General features: G+C 37.7%; 1 protein-coding gene across 1 annotated transcript; it reads left to right on the top strand.

Moving 5' to 3' along the window:
- The first annotated feature begins 424 nt into the window (after positions 1-424).
- On the top strand, positions 425-20,293 carry LOC309647918 (transmembrane and coiled-coil domain-containing protein 3-like). Its single transcript, XM_082435805.1, is given in 6 exon segments — positions 425-10,352; positions 10,356-11,234; positions 11,236-11,569; positions 12,177-12,256; positions 12,911-13,060; positions 13,243-20,293. Coding segments are annotated over 6 exon segments (1,605 nt in total). The 5' UTR covers positions 425-10,304; the 3' UTR covers positions 13,357-20,293.
- Positions 20,294-22,154: the final 1,861 nt, after the last annotated feature.

The following is a 22,154-nucleotide window of genomic DNA, read 5'->3' as shown; positions in this document are numbered from 1 at the left end:
CAAAATGGTGTTTATAAGCCAAAAATGAGTATGTCTACTCATATATATTTTGAGCCAGTTGTAATGTATCATCAACAAGATATTCTCAGCATCTATTATCTAAAGCATTTAAAAATGTATATATGTTCAGGGCTTCCCTGGTGGTGCAGTGGTTAAGAATCTGCCTGCCAATGCAGGGGACACGGGTTCGATCCCTGGTCAGGGAAGATACCACATGCCGCGGAGCAACTAAGCCCGTGAGCCACAACTACTGAGCCTGCGCGTCTGGAGCCTGTGCTCCGCAACAAGAGAGGCCGCGACAGTGAGAGGCCCGCGCACCGCGATGAAGAGTGGCCTCCGCTTGCCGCAACTAGAGAAAGCCCTCGCACAGAAATGAAGACCCAACACAGCCAAAAATAAATAAATAAATAAATAAATTAAAAAATATATATATATGTTCAAAGGACAATCCAACAACAGGAACATTCATAAGCTTTTTAGAAATGCAGGTACCTGGCCCAAAGCAGAACAATGGACTCAGAATCTCTAGAGATGAGGCTTAGAAATTAGGATTTTAACAAATACGGTAGGTGATTCCAATAGTTGAGAATCTCTGATTCTTTAGTATGAAAGTATTCATTTTTCCAGATTCTTTAGTTCTTCAGCTATTTTAGGCAGCTGCCGGCCGGGCAGGGTGTGACTGGCCGATAGGAGAAAACTACTTCAATCCACATGTGTGTATTAATTTATCATCCCTTCGACCTGCCAGTCACACTTTTGTCCTCTTTGCTAGATCTGAGAATACCCCAGGGAGCAAAAGCACAGATTTTGCTTAGGGTTTGACTTGAAACACCCACACAGATGCCAGAGGAAACAAGAGAGTAGGGACTCTTTCTTGACAGTTAACACAGCATACCCCAGAGAATACTGCTGGTCCAGTCTCAGTCTTAGAACTAAGAAGAACATCTCTTCATTTTCATTGTACTCCCTTATTTTACTTGGATAAATGAGGCTACCTTGGCACACCTACCTTGGCCTTTGTAAACTCTGGTGACCTGAACTACTGTCCTTCTGCCAGTTCCACTGTCATCTGATGCCAATTCCACTGTCAACTGATGAGAAGCAGCACTGTATCTCTGATTACCCTCCCTCTGTGTTCTTTGCTGGTTTCATTTTCTTTTCCCATCTTCTCCGTGCAGCTATTTCTTTTCCTTTTTCGTTTTTTTTATAAATTTATTTTACTTATTTTTTTATTTTTGGCTGCGTTGGGTCTTCGTTGCTGCACGCAGGCTTTCTCTAGTTGCAGCGAGTGGGGCTACTCTTTGTTGTGGTGCGTGGGCTTCTCATTGCGGTGGCTTCTTTTGTTGTGGAGCACGGGCTCTAGGCACATGGGCTTCAGTAGTTGTGGCACGCGAGCTCAGTAGTTGTGGCTCACAGGCTCTAGAGCACAAGCTCAGTAGCTGTGGTGCATGGGCTTAGTTGCTCCACGGCATGTGGGATCTTCCTGGACCAGGGTTCGAACCCGTGTCCCCTGCATTGGCAGGCAGATTCTTAACCACTGCACCACCAGGGAAGCCTGCAGCTATTTCTTAAACTGTTGTTCTCGATCCCTTTCTCCCTCTAAGCCCCTGTCAAGGAGAATTCATCTCTTTCTATAGCTTCAACCCAACAGCTCCATGTTAGTGATGCTCAAATGTTTATCTTGAGCTCTAATCACTTTAGAAAACTGAGAGCCACTTTATACCGCTATCAACATGTTCACTTCCATGTGTGATTACATATTTGCATCAGCTTCTGCAAATCTACTGTGGAACACATTTCCTTACTCTCCAAAAAAAAAAAAAGAAAGAAAAGAAAAAAGAAATCTGGTCCCAAATTTGCCCTCTTCCATCAATGGTATATGCATCCTCCAAGTTCCACAGTTGAGAAGCGTTTATCAACTTTGACTTCTTTAGTCCTAAGTTAATCACTGGGTTGATTTACTACCATTTAGAACAATTCTTTATAGAAATCCTAGGAATCCCAGGACCTTTTGGACAGAGAAAGTACTTAACTCTAAAGGAGATAATTCATTATGGTGATTATAAGGAAGACTGATACAAGAGAGACTTTGGTTTGAATTCGGCAGTACTTTATGCTGCAAGAACATAGGCATATTGCTTAACCTTTCTAAACCTATGTCTTTCTTGCCAATATGAATTTATTTATTTTTTCAACAAATATTGTTGGGAACCTTGTAAGTTTCATTGCTGTACTAGAATCTTGTATGCTGTGTTGGACAACATCTCTTCACTCCTGGGGAATATAGAGGAGTGCTTCATTGTGATGAAAGATAAGGTAATATATTTTAAACATTTGGCACAAAGAAAATGTTCTGAAAATATTCATTACTTTTCTCCCCTAGAGTCTATTTTCTGGCCCTTGGCTAACATATCATGTTTCTTTGGACACCTTGGTTTGTTTGTTTGATTTTTTTATTTTTATTTTTCCTTTTCTCATTAAAGCTGTCATACATAACTCATTCTGCCTCCTTGGCTTCCCCAGCAAAATGAACTGCAAAGTGGACTACTTTTCCCTATGTTCTCTGAGTCTTGCTTTTCTCTGAGAAGATATGATCTCTTTCATTTTATTTTATTTTATTTTTTCCTGGAGAGACATTAACAAACCTTATTTAGTGACATGGTATGGTCAAACTTACAAGATAGCATTTTTATGATCATTTTTTTTTGTTTGTTTCAATATGCATGATGAGAGAAGCAGGTAAAAAAAATGTCTCCTAGTTTTCCTTCTTGGCTGACTGGTTGGGAATAGGGGTGTCACCAACTGAGTTTGATATAGGAGGAAGAGAAGGGAAAGAGAAAATAATTGTCCACTTATTTGGAAATGGTACCTTTGAGGTTCTTGTAAAATTTTAGATGAAGAGTTGAACAGAAATTCAGATAAACAAATATGAAGCTTGGGAGAGAGGTCTGAGCTGGAAATAAAGTTTTGGGATGTATCAACTTGAATTTGGTATTCAAAACTATGGTCATAGATTAACGTGTTTTAAAATATTATACAGTATGCATTTATTTACTAGGCTTTGTGCTTAAAACTAGTAATAAAAAATTTGAATAAAACTTATATTGCCCTGGCCCAAAGGGAGCTTATACTCTATCAAAGGACCAAAAATCATGTAAATAAATATAAATTGGGAAATGTGATAAATCATGTGTTGTGATAAGAAGAAATGCTTGATTTCCTTTAACTTGGATAAACTGACAGAAATCCAGTATAGTTGAGTATGGGTGGGCAGGGCCAGGTCACGTACAGCCTTGTGGACCACAGGAGAAATTTGGATTTCAGGCAAAAAGCAATGAGAATCATTGAAGTGTCTTTAGTTTTTAAGTCTTAAGTGACATAGTGACTTATTAAAGAGTGACATTTGCTCATGTTATTATAGGGAAAATGTGTAGGCAAAGAGCAAGAAAATTGTCCTAACCTCATTTCTGAGCTCCAGAACCACATTTCATGTGGGTGACTTATGGTAAACTCAGTAACAATGGGATAAGTGTATTATGTGGAAGAAATTGAGCTCAGATAATTTAAATTATTTGAGTCAAGTTATTGAGCTGACACAAAAATCCAGGACTTCCGAATTTTATTTCAGTGATTTGAATGAAATATGGATTGCCTTCTGTTCTGTGAAAAATGTCCTGATTCCTGCACATTTCAATATTTTCTGTTTATATTTCCACACCAACAAAACCTTCCCCCACCAGAGTAGGTCTGCTGGAATTTTCCAACACAATGATCAACTGCCAAAAGACATTCCTTCTGAACTCAGGTCCTGTGTAGCAGACTGTTGCCAAGATAAAGCTTGAACTTCAGCAGCAAAGTCAAACCTTTCAGCAAGAATATTTCAGAATATGATTTTCAAAATTCACAGTCATGAGTACTAATGATCCAAAGGTTGGGAGTGTAATTAATTACATGGACATTGATGGATATTGACATTAGCTGAAGCACATCAGTTCAGGGTGCAATAAACTGAAGTACAAAATCCTCAGCAATTTAAGTCAAAGGCCTTCATAGCCACAGAAATAATAACAATAAGACTTCTTCAAAGAACTGTACCCATGCAAATATAATAATTGTAGCAGATATAAACAGAATATTTAGTATGTTCTATCATTTTAAATATTTTATATGGATCTCTCTCAAATAGGTACTATTATCATCTCCATTTTATAGATTAAAAAAAAAAAGACTGAGACACAGAGTGATCAAGTAATTTTCTAAAGGTTCACATAATTTGAGAGTAGCACGTCTACGATTTGAACTACAGCTGCCTGGGTTCTCTGTCTTTCTGTATGTAAAACAATACTGTTGTAATGTGATACTATACATGGTGTTGGTCTTACCTATGTTTTAATTATTGTAAATTATTAAAATTCAGAACCACTAGACAGATTTAAATAGCTAGAGTTTACATTTTTAGTTTAACTGTCAGAACAAATTGTTTTATATTTATGTGTACAAAGATTTATAAGATGTAAGGGGTGATTGTAAACTGAGAACATAAAACTCTATTTTTTAACTTCAAATACAGTTATGACTGTTGTTCTAAGTACTAAATAATCCCTTATCTTATAAAATGACTCTTGGTGTTCCAGGACACAAAATTATTATGTCCATATTGTTTACAATTTTAGATTGATCTCCTGTCATTACATTGTTGGCTTAGTTTATAATCAGTTGCATGAGTTAGTAAGTATGACAGCTGCTTGATTTGGTCTAGGGGAAAAAAACAACATTCTGATAAAACTCTACTAGTAAGAAAAAAATCAAATAAATAGTATAATAAACTTTTCACATCAAAATGATATAAGGATCCTAAAGTACTGTAATGATTCAAATAGACACATTACCCATGCATTAGAAATATTTAATTTGTAACTTCATTTAAATATGTAAAGCAGATGTATCAAAAAGCTGTAGTATGAGCCCAAAGGGAAAATATTCCATTTGCTGCCTTGTTACTAAATCTGTGTGAATTTCCTAAAATGTGAGAAAATATACTTTAAATATTGGTTTGTACACATATTTTAAACATGTTTTATTATATTAATAAATATTTTTGAAGGTGGAAGTATTTTTTATAGTATCTGAAAGGAGAATAGGAGCTTTTTTATGATGTATTATTTTATTTTACTATATTTAATTTTATCAATTCCATTTTATTAGAGAACATAATTGCTAACATTTAATGAATGTTTCCTTTTGGCTATTGCTTTACATGTACTAGCTCATTTAATGTTCACAATAACTTTATGAAATAGGTCTTACAGCTAAGTCATTATATAATGAGGAAACTAAGAAACAGAGAGACAAGCCAAATCTCCCAAATTTACACATTTAGCAAGTGGATAAGTTGAAATGTGAATCTAGGCTATTTGTTTCCTGAGAGATATTTTAATGACTACATTAAACTGAAAAAAAAAATGTATATTATATATATGTATCTATATATATATATATTTACATCCATCCATCCTCAGGAGCTAATGGAAACTTGCTTTGGAGAGGTATTTAAGTTATACAAGGAGAATCCTATTTTAAACAATAAGCACATATTTGTATGTAACAATGCTTTTATTATGTTCTAGAATATGTACCCTAGTTACAGTATTTTATCTTTCCACTTTGAAGGAATTCTAATAAATTCTAGTCAGTGAAAAATTCTGCAGGGTATATATGTTCTTCAGTTCTTATCTGTCCAGAGGCTGAGTTTATTAATAAAGGTTAACACACACCAATCTGTCAAAGTTAACTCTAGGGAGTAGATTTATTGAATGACAAAAGTGAGGGAGACTCTTTCATGATAATGTTTTTACCTTGTACCATTTATTCTCTCACAATACCATTTTGACTTCTGTAATTAAAACAGAAGAAAAGTAAAAAAATTCCAAGCAGAGCCTATAGAGTACCACAGATGGCAGTTTTATTTTATGGATGAGAACATGGATGCTGAGAAGGTTGGTAAAATAATCAGGATCATCTAACTCCAAAATCTACTCTTTCCATTAACTTGAAGTATTCAATGAAGAAAAGCAAGCAAGCAATATGAACTTAGAAATGCAGCCTTTGACTCTGTTAGCTGCATAACTTGTGACAGAACTACGATTCCACCAGAAGTCTTGGCATAAGTTTTAAAAAGGCAAGAACTCAGTGATATTTACCTCTATCCTAACACAATGTCTGGCACCTGGTTAGAACTCGACAGTTATTGAATTTGTATGAAATAAAGAGAATATTTTTATTGATCTCCAAGGAAACAGTTCTTTCCCATAGACATATATTTAGAGATCTCTTTTCCATCTCACATTCTTAGATCAAGAATCAGACATTACTTTAAAAAAGGAGTAGGGCAATCCGTAGCCTGGTTGTTCACAACTCAGTTAATTTTCATAAACAGACAACCACATATGAAACTGGCAGGAATGAGCAGGGCCCTCGCATTCCCCTGTGGCACCTGGGATTCTTTTTATGAATTTCCAAAGCAGTCAGACATCTCAGAGTATCATGTTCATCTGCTTATTTTTCTCTCTTCCCATCTCTCCATTTATTTCCATTGCTCATCCAAAAGCTACTATGAGAATAAAACTTTAATAAAAGAATGGGGATTATCATGAGGCATAAAATATTCTAGTTTCCTTTCCCCATACTTATAATCTGAGTATTGATAGTAATTGCAAGTGTCCAGCCTTAAGGCACAGTAATTCTTTCAATGTGATTTAACATCAGAACCATGTTTCATTTTTAAATAATTGCATATGGAAGGAAAGAAAATGTAATTTAAGTTAACAGGAAAACCCACAATCTGTTAATAATGATCTTTAAGAAATACTTTTAGCAGTCATGACAATTCGTACCCTAAAAGTAAATTTAAAATGTAGCAGTTTCATACCTTGTGTAAAAAAATTTAAATTATACTATTTTTAAAGCTGCCTAAGCATCCTAATTTTCCTTTGTCTTCCACTTTCAATATTCATTATCTTTGTATGCCTACAGTTTATGCTTAAAGAATCAAGCTATAGCCATAAAAACAGAATTGCATTTTTAGTAACTATTGCCATTATACTAAAAATACATTTGCCTCTATAAGATTTCACAATTTCAGTACTCTTTCCCAATACCAAATGTCTTGAATTTACTACAATTGAGCAAGAGAATAGTTTTGCATTGCTTTCCTAATTAAAGTGCAGAAAGTTAATAGGTCTAGACGTCTCTGCAAAATGAGTAAATGTGTACCCCTTTCCTGACATTTCCTTCAGCATTGATTTGAAAACACTAAATATATTTTATTTTGTAGAACCAGAGCACAAAAATCCACCTAGTAATTGTTTTCCATTGATATTCCCTTGGTGAATTTGCATTTGTAGGATAAGAATTGACGTTTATAATGCAGAGCCAGTCAAATTATAGAATTTGTAAACTGAAGCTCTTTATTTTTATTACTATAACATTGCAAAGTGATTGGATGGTTTTGTACAGCCTATTTATTTATCTCATTTTAAAATTGATTAAAGAAATAACTTTGCCTATGGAACAGAAAAGGAGTTATTTCTTGAACAATTCCATTTAAAATACAATTGTTAGAAAACTTATTTTGACACTTTAGCACTAGGGCACCACTAAGAAATCAACTTGATATTAAATATTTTAACAGAAGACGGTCTAAATGCAACAGGTCAGGTCTGGTCAGTGGGAGGCCCCCCAGATTTGTGGTGAACTTGGGAACTTTTGACTTCACATAGGTGTTGAAAACATGAATAATGCCCTTACTATTGATTATATGCCGGGAGGAAAAAAGTCAGGGTAGTACATCTGTGGGAATGAGATGAAGCAGTGGCATAGGTCAAATTGTGGATAAATGAAATATCAGTTCAGCAGTAATATGCTCTCCCTTCCCAAGGTTCGTTGTACAGACCAACACAGAGAAATACTGAAACCAGGGAAATTCACAAAGCTGCCATCTCTCAGCACTTTCTATAAACTATAACTGATATATAGATAAAACCAGGCTAAAAGGAATATGAAAGTCATTCACCCTTAACAGAAAGAGAAGTTTAAAAGGCCAAGATAGAATGGGATACAAAAGTTGGTAAAGGATAATTCCATAAACTTTGCTTTGATGGTCTGTTTGCTGATGGTTTGCGGTGATTGGGGTTCTCTCTTTTTCTTTTCCTTTCTATGAGAGTCAGATAGGGTGGGCCCCAAAAGATGGGACTAGAAAAAATTACTCCATTAAATAAATAAACACAAAATGTACAGAATATAGGATTCTGGAGTGAGAATTTTTGGACTTCTATCCTAGGAAGTTTCATTAGCTCCATTGACTAAAACATCTACACAGAGTTGGTGACTCTCAATCTTTATCTTCAGGTTTGATATTTATTTTGAAATTAGACAAAACACCCTCAACATAATTTGGAGAAAATGCATTACTTTCCATCTTCTCTTTATCTTGTCCTTCTATCTCTGATATTGGTGACACCATCTATTTTTTTTGTCTAAGTCAGGACCATCCGTTGCTGTCCTTCAGTTTGTATTAATACTATTAACTCCCCATTATCCTCCACAACTACTGGAACAAAGGCCTATTCATGATACACCTCTAACTTCTTCTTTCCTTCTTGATTGCTATCGCCACACTGGATGTCCTCATTGTCTCTATCACAGAGCATTGTGGTAATCTCCAAACCCACGTAGGAAATAAGTGTCAATGAAAAGGATAATGAGACTATGTCTCTAGTAAAGGTAATTCGTTAGAAAAATATTATCCTGCAATCACACTCTTGGGCACATACCTGAAGAAAACTCTAATTCGAAAAGATACATGCACCCCAATGTTCATAGAAGCACTATTTACAATAGCCAAGAAAGCAACCTAAATGTCCACTGACAGATGAATAGATAAAGAAGATGTGGTATATGTATACAATGGCATACAACTCAGCCATAAAAAAGAATGAAATAATGCCTTTTGCAGCAACATGTATGGACCTAGAGATTATCATAGTAAGTGAAGTAAGTCAGATAGAGAAAGACAAGTATCATGTGATATCACTTATATGTGGAATCTTAAACAATGATACAAATGAACTTGTTTGTAAAACAGAAATAGACTCACAGACATAGAAAACAAACTTATGGTTACCAAAGGGAAAGGGGGAGAGAGATAGTTTGGGAATTTGGCATTAACAGATACACACTACTATATATAAAATAGATAAACAATAAGTACCTACTGTATAGCACAGGGAACTATATTCAATATCTTGTAATAACCTATAATTGAAAAGAAGCTGAAAAGAATATACACATATATATGAATAACTGGATCACTTTGCTGTACACCTGAAACACTGTAAATCAACTATGCATCAATAAAAAAAGATAATTCTTTAGAACAATAATCCTTTGTTCACGGTGGAGAGGAGACTTGAGGCAAAGAGATGAAACAATAACTAGTTTCACCTGTCAGGTAATTCCCTTCACAACTTGAAATTCCTTTAGTTCAATCAGTGAAAGTGTTTTGTTGTTGCTGTTTTTGTTTATTTGCTTAATTTGATAAGTTACTAAGAATGATTTTATGTCTTATGACTTCAACCTAAGGATATTTAAGATAGAAAATAATTCAGAATCCGATTATTGTTTATGTCATGGTCTCATGGAGGACATATAGGTATCTTTCTTGACCTGAGTAGACAGATGGCTGATAAGGATGTCCCCAGCCTGCAATAATATAATCATGATGATTATAAGAGTTAAGTACTTGGAGAGATTTCTGAATATCAGCCACTTTGTTAAGATGCCTTACTGTAGACTATCATAATCAATCCTCATGGTAACCTTATGGGGAAAGTACTATTATTATCTTCATTTTATAGATGAAGAAATTGATTTTCAGAGAGGAGAATTAGATTACCCAAGGTCTACCATTGGTAAATTGTAGAATCCAGATTTGAATGCAGGCTGATTCCAAAGATAACTTCTATAGTAATCACCAACTCTGGAACCACCTGCCTGAGTTCTAATCCCTCACAATCTATCTCCCTTATAGGGTTGGAATGAAGCTTAAAAGAGTTAATAGAGGTCTGGAAAGGGATGCGGATAAGCCGCGTCCTGGTTCTCCCCTCCGGAAAGCCGGGCCCAGGACGCGGCGCGGCCGGAACGTCCGGAGGTCCTGCACCCGCTAACCCTGATCCTGCTCCACCCAAGTGGCTCGCTCTGGAGTTCCTGCCTGGAGCTCCCATACCAGCTGAAAATGCGTATCTCAAATGCAAGCCCGACTTAGCAGGAATCTTTGGACTGCTTTGTCCAGTCCCTAAAATTGGATCATGAAGGTACTGGGGAAAAGCCACCTCTGGATGTGGCTCCCGTTCCTTCACCTGCTGGCCAACGGTGCGGAGCACGAAGAGGAGGTGAGACATGCCATCGAGTTGCACCGGGGCCAAGGGGTGGCCGTCACCCAGAGGAGACAGTGGGTCCTGGACGGTTGCAGAAAGGTCTCTGGGCTTCTTCGCCAAAAGGCTGTGGTTCTTAACAAACTGAAAAGTGCAGTCAGAGCAGTGGAAAAAGACGCCAGCCTTTCGGACGAAGAGAAGCTGTTTCAGGTGCACATGTTTGAAATTTTCCAGAAAGAGCTGAATGAAAGTGAAAACTCAGTCTTCCAGGCCATCCATGGGCTCCAGAGAGCCCTGCAGGGCGACTACAGGGACGTGGTCAACGTGAAGGAGAGCAGCAGGCAGCGCCTGGAGGCCCTGCGGAAGGCAGCCATCAAGGTCAGAGGGGTCAACTTTGAGGCAGTTCTGCGGGTGGAAGAGGAAGAGGCCAGTTCCAAGCAGAACGTCACGAAACGGGAGGTAGAGGAGGACCTGGGCCTGAGCATGCTCATCGACGCCCAGAGTAACCAGTACATCCTGACCAAGCCCAGGGACGCCACCATCCCGCGGGCAGACCCCCACCTCATAAAGGACATCGTCACCATAGGGATGTTGTCCTTACCATGCGGCTGGCTCTGCACAATGATAGGACTGCCGACCATGTTTGGTTACATCATCTGCTGCGTGGTTCTGGGGCCCTCCGGACTCAACAGTATTAAGTCAGTTGTGCAGGTGGAGACGTTAGGAGAATTTGGCGTGTTCTTTACTCTCTTCCTCGTTGGCTTAGAATTTTCACCAGAGAAGCTGAGAAAGCGTCACCATGGAGATCCTTTGGGTCCTGGGCCTGGTCGGGCAGGTCCTCTTCTCGCTTGCTGCGGTTCTCCTCTTTTATCCTGTCGTGAGGACCTACCTCGTGGGACCGTACTGCCGAAAGCTGCACGCAGAGAGCAAGGGGAAGAAGGAGATCCTCATCCTGGGAATCTCCGCTTTCACCTTCCTCATGATGACAGTCACTGAGCTCCTGGATGTGTCCATGGAGCTGGGCTGCTTCCTGGCCGGAACCCTGGTGTCCTCCCAGGGTCACGTGGTCACTGAGGAGGTCGTGTACTACGTGGAGCCCGTCCGCGACTTCCTGGCCATCGTGTTCTTCGCGTCCATAGGTGACCCTCCTCCTCCAGGGGTGACACTCCCACTGGGTCTCATCTGCTCACACGTGTTTCTACTTAGCTGGTGCCGCGAAAACAGTTCCCATGGCGACTAGAGTCTGAGGGACTTTCCCTTAGAAGGAGGGAAGGTTTGAGCTGAGGGACGGGGGCTCCTGACTGGTGGTCCTGAGGGTCCACTGCTCAGCAAGGTGGCAGGTCCACTTCAGCACGTCCACATCAAGTGCAGGAAGAAATTCTAATTTTAATACAAAAAATCAAACTGGTGTGTCGAGGCTGCTGCCCTGGGAATGTCCCCGTGGAGAGGGGCAGTCCTGCTCGTGGTCACAGCACGGCCACCTGGTCCTGGTCTCTCGCTCACACCCTGCACTGCTCGGTGGGTCCAAGAGCCCCAGAGACTCTGGGTGCCTCGAGAGGCAGGTTCTGAAGCCCGTGGAAACAGGGCGGGGAGCACTGAGTCGCCCGGTCCTCTGCTCGGGCTCTCGGGGTGGAGTGGGTGGGAGACACCCTGCCCGTTCCTGTCCTGGCGGAGGAGCCCGTGGATGTAGGGGTGGCAGGGAGGCTGGCCGCCCCGCCCGGACAATCGCCCGTCCCCGTCCCACAGGCCTTCACGTGTTCCCCACCTTCGTGCTGTACAAGCTCACCGTCCTGCTGGTCCTCACCCCCTCGGTGGTGGTCATGAAGGTAGGGCCCCTGCTTGCGAAGTCCATGCTGCCTTTGGTTTCACCAGTCACACCAAGCGCCTCGCTTCCTGCCTGTGTGTACCCCCCGCCCAGCGCAGCTCGGGCAGCCGGGGCTTCTTGGATCAGGATGGCCCTTTGTCTCAGAGTTTGTGTTGAAAATGGGGTGGGTGTCCTCCAGTGACACCCTTGCTCTGTAATTGGACTTCTAAGTGAGTCTAAAGAACCGCAAACCCGGCTCTGGTGACGCAAACGTACATTTTAACGGCCACTGAGAACTATTTTGCCACTTTCCACTTGTCTGATCTCTGTGACTACAAATTGTTGAGGTGCCCATGTCCGCGTGGGATTCTTGGAGTGGAACTGGCCTGGGCGATGGCCGCTGGCTTTGCGGAGGAGAAGGAGCAGCGCCCCGATGATGGCTGAACAGCACCGCCCGCTGCAGGCTGCTTCCTCTGCGCTTTCTTTACGTTTTGTTAAAAACAAAGTTTCCATTCTGAACGCTGCACGATATTCGCTTGGCGGGAGGGCCTTGGTTTTCCCGGGGTGGGGGGGTCTCCGTGCGTCCTCCCTCGCGGTCCCCCCCGGGACCCGCCCTGCTTCCTGCGGGCGGTGCTCCGGGCCCAGCCTGGCCGAGCGTGACCTGCCGCTCTGGCAGTTCGTCCTGGCAGCCCTGGTCCTGTCTCTGCTGCTGCCCAAGACCAGCCAGTACGTCAAGTGGATCGTGGCCGCGGGGCTGGCCCAGGTCAGCGAGTTCTCTCTGGTGCTGGGGAGCCGGGCGCGCAGAGCGCGTGTCATCTGTCGGGAGGTGAGTCTCTGCCCGGCTGGCGGAGCGGGGTTGTTAGGGGAAGTAGGGCTGGGTGGGGGGGCGCCCCAGTCCCCGGGGCCTCTTGGGGAAGGGGGCGCCCTCCTCCATGCCGGGCACCAGAGGCTTGCACACCGTGATGCGGAGACACACCCCCGGCCGCGCTGACGCCCCGCCCCCGGCAGGTGTACCTCCTCATCCTGAGTGTGACCACGCTCAGCCTCCTCCTGGCCCCGCTGCTTTGGCGAGTGGCCGTCACCAGGTGTGCGCCCCGGCCCGAGAGAAGGTCCAGCCTCTGAGGACCGCGGCCAGGTGACCGGCCGGAGCTGTCACCGCATTCCCAGATCTCAGAGTCTCCCGGAGCCCGCCTCTGTGTGCAGTGATTATGCACCGTGTACATGTAACTCTGCGTTTTACAAATCGCCTTGACTCTTTTGCCTGGATGTGCCTTTTCTTCAGAAATTAATGTTAATTTTCTATTGTTATTTCATCAGTTCATGGTTTTTTGGTAAAGAAAAAAACTAGGAGGCTTTTTTATTTATTGTACAACTTGTAAACCGTTGGTCAACATTTGTTATTAAACGTTTCTGTGACATGAGCTTTTAATTCTCACAATGTGTTTGGAAAGTTACTTTTAGTCCTTAAAGTTTATGTTTTCTAAAATGAGGCAAGTTCTTCTAAATGTCTTTTGCTTTTTATTACAATTTTAAACAACACTTTCATGTCAGTTTTTATCAGGTAAATCATTCTTTTAAAATATTTGGTTTTGAATCACAAGACTATGCATTCCTTAATAAAAATCATTTATGATCAGTAAAAAAAAAAAAAAAAGAGTTAATAGATATTTAGCATCAAGCAGAAGGCCTAGCACATAGTGAATGCTCTATAACTGTTAACTTTTTTCATTTAACTGTCTACCCCCATCCATACCATATTTATAAGTGAGACATTGGGTAGATTTGGATACATGTAGCTTTTAGAACCTCTGTCTACTATTTGCTTGGGGAACAGGCAGAGGAAAGGGGGTAAAGGAATAGGCTTCATCATACTCTTTAGATAAATTGGTGCTCAAATCACAAGATTTTAAAAGTTATTTTGATTTAAAGACTCCCCTTGAATGGTATAAAGGATTCTCAAGGCAGGAATGGAAGTCCAAGACTAGAAAAACTGCCGGTGGGAATCTGACACTAATAATTGTTACCAGTGTCTCTGGCTGATCACACTTGGTTCTTCCCCAAGTCCACCCAGGTAGAATAGAGGCTTTGACCTCTTAAGACCAATGTGTTTTGCATATAATCACGTTTTAAAGCAAAATGAAAATGATATCCAAAAGCCACAGCAAAGAAAAATTGACAAATTCATTACTCAGAGTTTTCTCTCTTATAATAGATAATATGCTCACTGAAGCGCAACCTTCATATTGTTTCTGGTTTGGGCATATGAATATCTTCACTCTCTGTGTCCAAATTCAAATTTTATTAGTTTTTAAAAGGAGGAAATATTACACACAACATACACTATTATTTCAGGTGCCAATAAAGGTGGATCTTAGTTAAACAAATGGTTTAACTAGTTAAAGACAGTAGAAACTGATCCTAATTAATGAATTTTCTTATTATTCGTTCCCATGGTCTTTAGCTGTGACAGTTAGAGACGAACCTATAAAACGGTGAATGGTAACCAAACTATCTCTGCTATTTGATTTTTTGAAGTGTTTATTATGTAAACTTTGGTATCCAAATACATTGAATTTATAGGTTTGGATTATTTTAAATGGATGATTCAGATGTTGACAGTGAAAAGAATTTCATCCTGGGAGCCAGGAGACCTGAATTTTCTTCCTTTCTTAACTTGTCATGAATGTTACTTTGTCCCTCCAGACCTCAATTTTCTCATCAGGAAATGGAGACTCTGCCTGGGTAGCTCTTCCTCTGGTTTATTAATTGTTCAAGTTTTAGCTTAAGTATCACTTTCCTAGTTTAAATCCTATTGTTAAATTTCTAATTTCATCTGTAATTTCCTTTGAGGTATTTAACATCACTTCAATTCAATTATGTAATTATTTATCTTCTATCTACTCTACTAATGGACCATAAGCTCCATATGAAGGTAAGAACTACTATGTTTCTCTTCTATACCATTGTAAGTCATAATAGGCTATGAAGTATAAGGAATATAAGATACAATGGAGTTTAAGAACTAGGTAAACTGGGGACTGTCTGCCCCACATAAAGTTATTAAAATTTAGAAAACACTATTATTGCCAAATGAAACCCTTATGGGGCTATGATTTTGTGACTTCTAGCTTCTAATAGTAGGTCATTCAAACACCCAAGTGACAAAATGTTGCTCATTTTTCAGTAATCTCAATTGCTCCTTCATGGAACTGTGTTTTCTTATTGAAATATAGTTGACTTACAATATTATATTAGTTTTAGATGTACAACATAGTGATTCAATATTTTTATAGATTACACACCGTACAGTTACTATAAAATATTGACTCTACTCCTGTGCTGCACATTATATCTCTGTGACTTATTTCTTGATGAACTCAACCTTATACTACTATCTCAAAATATTCTTATATCCCCATCAGTAACTGTACATAGAGATCTCTAAGTTACATAAAGTTAATAGGTTAAAAAAACACATTGAGAAAATAATTATTAAAATTTATCACCTCCTTACAAAATTACCCATTTTACATTGACCATGAGATCTCTTTTAATAATGAGCTCTTCTTATATATTTCAATATGCATTTATGTTTACAACTTGTTTTGCATGGGACTTTTAAGATATCTATCACCTTTCAAAGTGAGATGCAGCTGTATGGATAAAAATTCTGCTTCTCAAAGAGATGAAACTGTGCCTTTTATTTACTTCAGTTTCCTAATACAGACACATGTACTCTGTGGACATTCAATAAATAATACTGACCAAAATTGCAATAGTTTTAACCTCACTTTCAAATGCCCTTTAATAAGAAAATTTAAATAACATGAAATGTAAATTAAAGCTATGAACAGAAAACTAAAGCTGGAAAATATTTATCAAAAGAAAAAAAAAAAAAAAAGCTAGACAAAAAGAAGTTAAGTTATTCAATGCCCTTGACTGTGAAAACCCTTCATTTCTCATTACAAAACTGTAGACAGCATACAAAAGTGTAAAAGTTTGAACCTTTACATATTCTTTAAGCTAAAGATATTCTTTAACTACCATATTAGATTCCTTACAAAAAACATTCATTTATACCATGTATAATTAAAATAATTATGAAAATAGAAATACATTGACCTAGAATAATGTATATTTTCCCCCCACAGTGTTGGTCCAATCATGGAGAACAAAATACATCATTAGTACCTATTCCCATGTGTATTAGAAAAATTATGCACCCAGTATTAATCTTGTCACTGGAAAAAAAAAAAAAGAATATACTATATAGTATACCTCAATCTTATGCTGAATTTAGGAATTGTTTTTCATAATCTATGTCACCACAAACATAATTATCAATAATGAAAAGTCTGCCACTTGCAAAAATGATGTAAAGAAATTCTGCAATCATCATCCAAAATTTAAAAAACAATGCTTTTTGTGAGACAGAATATCCCTAAAGATTAGAATTAAACATAAAATAAAGTAAATAAGACACAGTTTCAAAATGCATATTAAAAATTTTGAGGCAAAAATAACTTTGTAAGCAATTTCTTAGATGATTTCTAATGCTAGAGGATAACTCTCAGACATAATAGAAATTACAAGATAACCTAAATATTTAAGAAATATTTAAGTTTTTCTAAATATAGAACTAGTTTTATCTAAATGCAGATTTAAGTTTTATCAAAATGTACATTTATTATGCAAATATAACAATGAAGAAAATAATACCTCAAATGCAGAATTCTTTGTGTCTGTCTTACACATTCAACGGCACTGACAATTGTTTACATTATAAGCTTTATGATTTTTCCAGGAATAGATTTCTAGCTAAGATTTTTCAAGGATGCTGATTTTAATCTATTGAATAATTATACAAAAGAAAACTCTTTTGAAAAAGAACTTCTTGATTTTTTGAAAAATTCTGAACCTAAAACTGCTTTACAAAAATGAAGTCTGATAAGAAATTTCCATACAACAAACTATTCCTAAAGTATTAAAGAAACACTTTTTTTCTAGGTTATATCCATATCTTTAAGTCAAGTATTCAGTGATTTTTCCATAAGAGATATGCATTTAAAGAGTTTCTAGATCATCATCCCATAACTAGATTGTGACAATGAAGAAGACAAAGATGAAAACAAAGATGAAGGTGAAGGTGAAGAAGAAGCAGGAGGGTGAGGAGAAGGAGGAAAAGGAGGAGGAGGAGCAGGGAAAGAAGAAGAAGAAGGTGATGATAATGATGAGATACCAAAGAAGATGAAAGAAATAGTAGAGAAGAAAGAGTGGAAGAAAAAGAGGGGTAGGGAAGAAAGTGGACACCAACTAAAAGAAAGCAATCTTTATTATTCCGAAGCTAAACATTATTAGGAAAGATAGGTTTCTCCTATCTTTTCATTTATTTACTGTCATATCTTAGTCATGTATCCACTGTATCCTTTTCTTTGCTGGGCAATGAGAATAATATTGCCAGTTATCTCACAGATATGTTTCTGTTCATCTGTATCTATCTATCAATCTATCAATCTATCTATCTATCTATGCATCCATCTTTCTTTCTATCATCTATCTCTATCATCTATCTATGCATGTTACTTTCTAGCATTGTGTTCCTCAGAGAAGAAATTATCTAAAATCAATCCATGTGTCATTCTTGAAAAATCTCCAACAATAAATCTTATTCACAACTTTGTTAGCATCACCCTGGCAAGTGAAACTGTAATTAGAAAAGCAGGACAAGTTCCTCTATGGGGTCATAACTCTTCATTTTACATATCTTTCTGCCATAAGCTGCCCTCAATGAACTCCATATGTAAGATCTTCCAAGCAATGCTATAGGTTGTTTTTCTCCCCATTGAAAACCATGCTTTCATTTTAGTTGACTGTAATTAAATAATCCCAAAATATTCAATTAAGGGGCAAATAGCTATCTATATTAATATTGCTCTTCTAGGTAATTTTGCATTTTAAAAGATAATTTGTTTTAACCACAATAAGTTTTTAAGAAAATCTAAAATATAAGCATTGTAAAGGGTTTATACTTACAGAATGGAGTCCTTCTGGAAATTTACAAATCATATAACATACCCGAGCTAATCTCGGGTATGTTAAGTTCAGACATATTGGGCCAAATATTACTTCCGCATTAAGAGTTGGATTAAATTACTTTTGCCTCCTGTTTGCTTGCTTATTCTCACCATTAGAGCTAGAAAATTTACTCACCTGTCTTCAAATCATTTCTCATATCAAGTTTTTTTGTTTGTTTATTTTTCAGTTCTAAGTGATGTCTGCCTTTTCTCAGAATAGACCTTGTCTGTTTGCTCACTGTTGTATCTAGTACAATAGCTGAAAGATAACAGGCACTCAATAAACGTCTGTTGGAAGAGTGATCAGTGCATGGTTAGACCTCAGTGATGAAGGAAAACTAGAGCCAACCCAGTTTTGTGCAAAATATCCTTCTTTTGGTCAGTGAAATTATGTTTTGATTTGGGCAAAAGAAATATGCAAATTGAGGTTTTGCATAGGGAATGAGATAAAGTTAAAGTCGATTGATATTCACATCTTATGACGATAACAGAAGAAACAGGCATGTAAAAATGAATCAATAATTGGTATAAACAGAAACGTCAAAAATACAGATGATTTTCAACATTTTAGTGACTAAATTAATATTTGCAACTTTAATGCAAACAAAAATTAGTCTTTAGAAACTCTACAGATAAGTACTAAAATGACTTGTTAATAGTTTATCATTTTAATTCAGACGTGGCATATACAAGTCTTAGACATCCCCTGATAGAATACCTTTATGATTTCCTGTGACTCGATTTTCTACGTCAGGCATTTTCCCCCCCTTATATCATTGCCGAGTCACCTATTTCCATACACAAAGTAACTAGCCAATATATGCTACTACATTTCCAATCTCACAGAATCCTAGGCCCTATTGTTGCAATTCCTTTCTCTGCCTCAGACCTTGTGAAAGACATTGTTGTAAAGTATTGTTGAGTTGACAGGTTTGGAGTTGCTGATGACACTGTAGAAAAAGACTTCCCCAAAGGTTAAAACCTACATTTTATCAAAGAAAACAGCAATGAAAGATTTGAACTATTGTGTCTTGAATTATGGCTGGCTGAGATACTCTACTGAATCACTTAATCCTTTTAATACCTGCTTATTTTAGCTTTTATATAAGCATCTGTTCATACAAAGCCTGCATCAAACTCCAAATCCAAGTACTATTAGAATTGCCTGTAAGACTGATGGACTGTGCTGTGAGCTGTGAAAAGATTCAGAAAATGAGGGAATCAGTATCACTGGAGGCCAGGAGGTGGGAGTACTTAGGTACCTGGACTCTTATCCTTCTTGCTTCTCACTTATTGGATTTCTTCTAATAACACACTGTTTCTAACAACTAAGAACAAAATGGTGTCAGGAAATCAGATATGTTGATATAATTATTTTTGTTAAGCTGCTAAGCTTATTGATTGAGACTATCATAGGAAAATACTATAGTGGCTGTTGTGCCACATGACTTTGAAATCAATTACAGTCGAGTTCAGGTCTCATGTGACAAATCTAATAGAAAAAGATTGATCTGTTTAGAGCAAGGTAAGTACTTACTATTGAGATTTGATTTTGTTATGCTTCTGAGTAGAATAAATGAGGAAGAAGAGAGGTGGGTCATTCGGACATTGCTTTGCCTCTCAAGCCTTAGCCGGCAATGTAAAATTCCCACTCCCTCCCATCCCCATTCCCATCACGGGGAGGATAAATGAGAAACTGAGAGAAGGAACTGAGAAAGGATTGAGTCAGTGAAACAAAAACCTTCTTTCTACTGAATAAAAGGAGAAAAAATCATCTAAAGGACAATGCAAAAATAGCCACCAAAGCAAATCCAACTGTTTTATTCATTAAAAAACACGCAGCTAAAATTTTGAACATTTGATTCAATGCACACACACACAATGCACACACAAGCGTTTGATTCAATTCACACACACACAAAATCAAATTTTGAGCATTTGATTCAATGCACATACACACGCAAACACAACAAACAAAAATCTCATCACCATTGTATCATCACCAATGTGTGTTGCTAGAACCAAAAGGATTATTAAGTGGACTTAATGAGGTTAAGAAGAGGTGATTAAATACCCAGTACTTCATGCTTCTCTGTGTGTAGATTTTCTTAAATTTAAATCTAGGAATATGAAAACAAACATTAGCAGGTAAAGTCAGCAGCTCTTTTCTAGGTAAACAAATTCTGTTTTAGAAGTAAAGGACTGGATCTCAGTGTAAAATTGTATCTCTGAGGTTGTATAGTTTACACCGCTGCCGTCAAAAGTGGTAGTACTTGATCAGTGAATGTTATCTAAATTTAGAAATAACACCGTATCCTTTATGGAACTGTGACCTAAATATTTTATTTTCCTTTCTTGCTATTTTTAATGATTGGCTATTACTAGCCTTTCCTTGTCATGTTCCTATTAGTGCTTCCCACGATACTCCACTGCTTAAATCTTCAGAACATTTAAAAAGAATATAATGATACTTTTATCCTTTTTGGTTATCCCTTTATTGCACTCTAACAAGTTTCATGTAAGCTGGACTCTCCATGTTATATTACCTTACCTACAGGACAGTATGTCTCTTTGTTAAATTTTTCAAACTTTTATTTGTAGAAAATCATATTCAGATATTATTCTGTAAGCAAGATAAAAATGTGCAATAAAAATATTACTCAGCCATAAAAAGAGAATTAAATAATGTCACTTTCAGCAACATGGATGGACCTAGAGATTATCATACTAAGTGAAGTAAGCCAGACAGAGAAAGACAAAATCATATGATATCATTTATATGTGGAATCTAAAAAAATGATACAAATGAATTTATACACAAAACAGAAATAGACCCACAGACATAGAAAACAAACTTATGGTTACCAAAGGGGAAGGAGGGGGAGGAATAAGTTAGGAGGTTTGAATTAACAGATACACACTATGATACATAAAATAGATAACCAACAAGGACCTACTGTATAGCACAGGGAACTATACTCAATATTTTGTAATAACCTGTAAGGGAAAAGAATCTGAGAAAGACTTTATATACAACTGAATCACTTTGCTGTACACCTGAAAGTAATACAACATTGTAAATCAACTATACTTCAATAAAAAATAAAATAAAATAAAACAAAAAGAATGTTCAGAAGACATGTAAGGAGCTTGCTCTCCACCACATTTTCTTCTAATTCACAGAGTAGTAAAACCCTTGATTAAAAGAAGTCGAATAAAAATATCAAGTATAAATGCTTGTGGGCACCCCATTACTAACTTCTTCATGAATAAGCCAAGGAGACATTCCCTACCAATATTTAAGAAAGGACATCAAGCCACAACATGTAAGATGAAAATCGTACCACTTAGGATTGTATACAGGATAATGCAAATACAATTTGGATATTCATTAGGAATCCATGAGCCATAAAAAGTCAAATAGCCACAAATGATTCATCCTGAAATAAAAGTAGACATTGTTCTACAAGAAAAAATATGGAACCATTAGGTGAAAAGTTGAATAGTGGTAAACAGTTAACCTAAGATGAATACAGGTTTACCTGCAAATGAAATGTGACAATGCCTGAGCTTTTCCTCTGGTGTTCCAGAAAAGATAAAAATGAAATAATCTTCCTTCAACTTAAGTGCTGCATACTTACAGTAGGCTGGATAATAGAAGTGCTATTGAGACTTATTATTCTCATTGAAAGTAATGTCAAACTGGATGACCATTTAAGCATGAAAGTGATAAGTAAAGAAAATTTTTTTAAGTGCAAAGGGTTTTTATTTTTTTTAAATTTAAAATTCTTTTTTGGAAACTTACTTTAAATAAGGAAGTACTCTATGTTCTGATGGCAGCACACA

Source organism: Balaenoptera physalus (genome assembly GCF_965194825.1).
Source record: "Balaenoptera physalus genome assembly, chromosome: 18".
Taxonomy (NCBI): Eukaryota; Metazoa; Chordata; class Mammalia; order Artiodactyla; family Balaenopteridae; genus Balaenoptera; species Balaenoptera physalus.
This window is presented reverse-complemented; position numbering and strand designations above follow the sequence as displayed.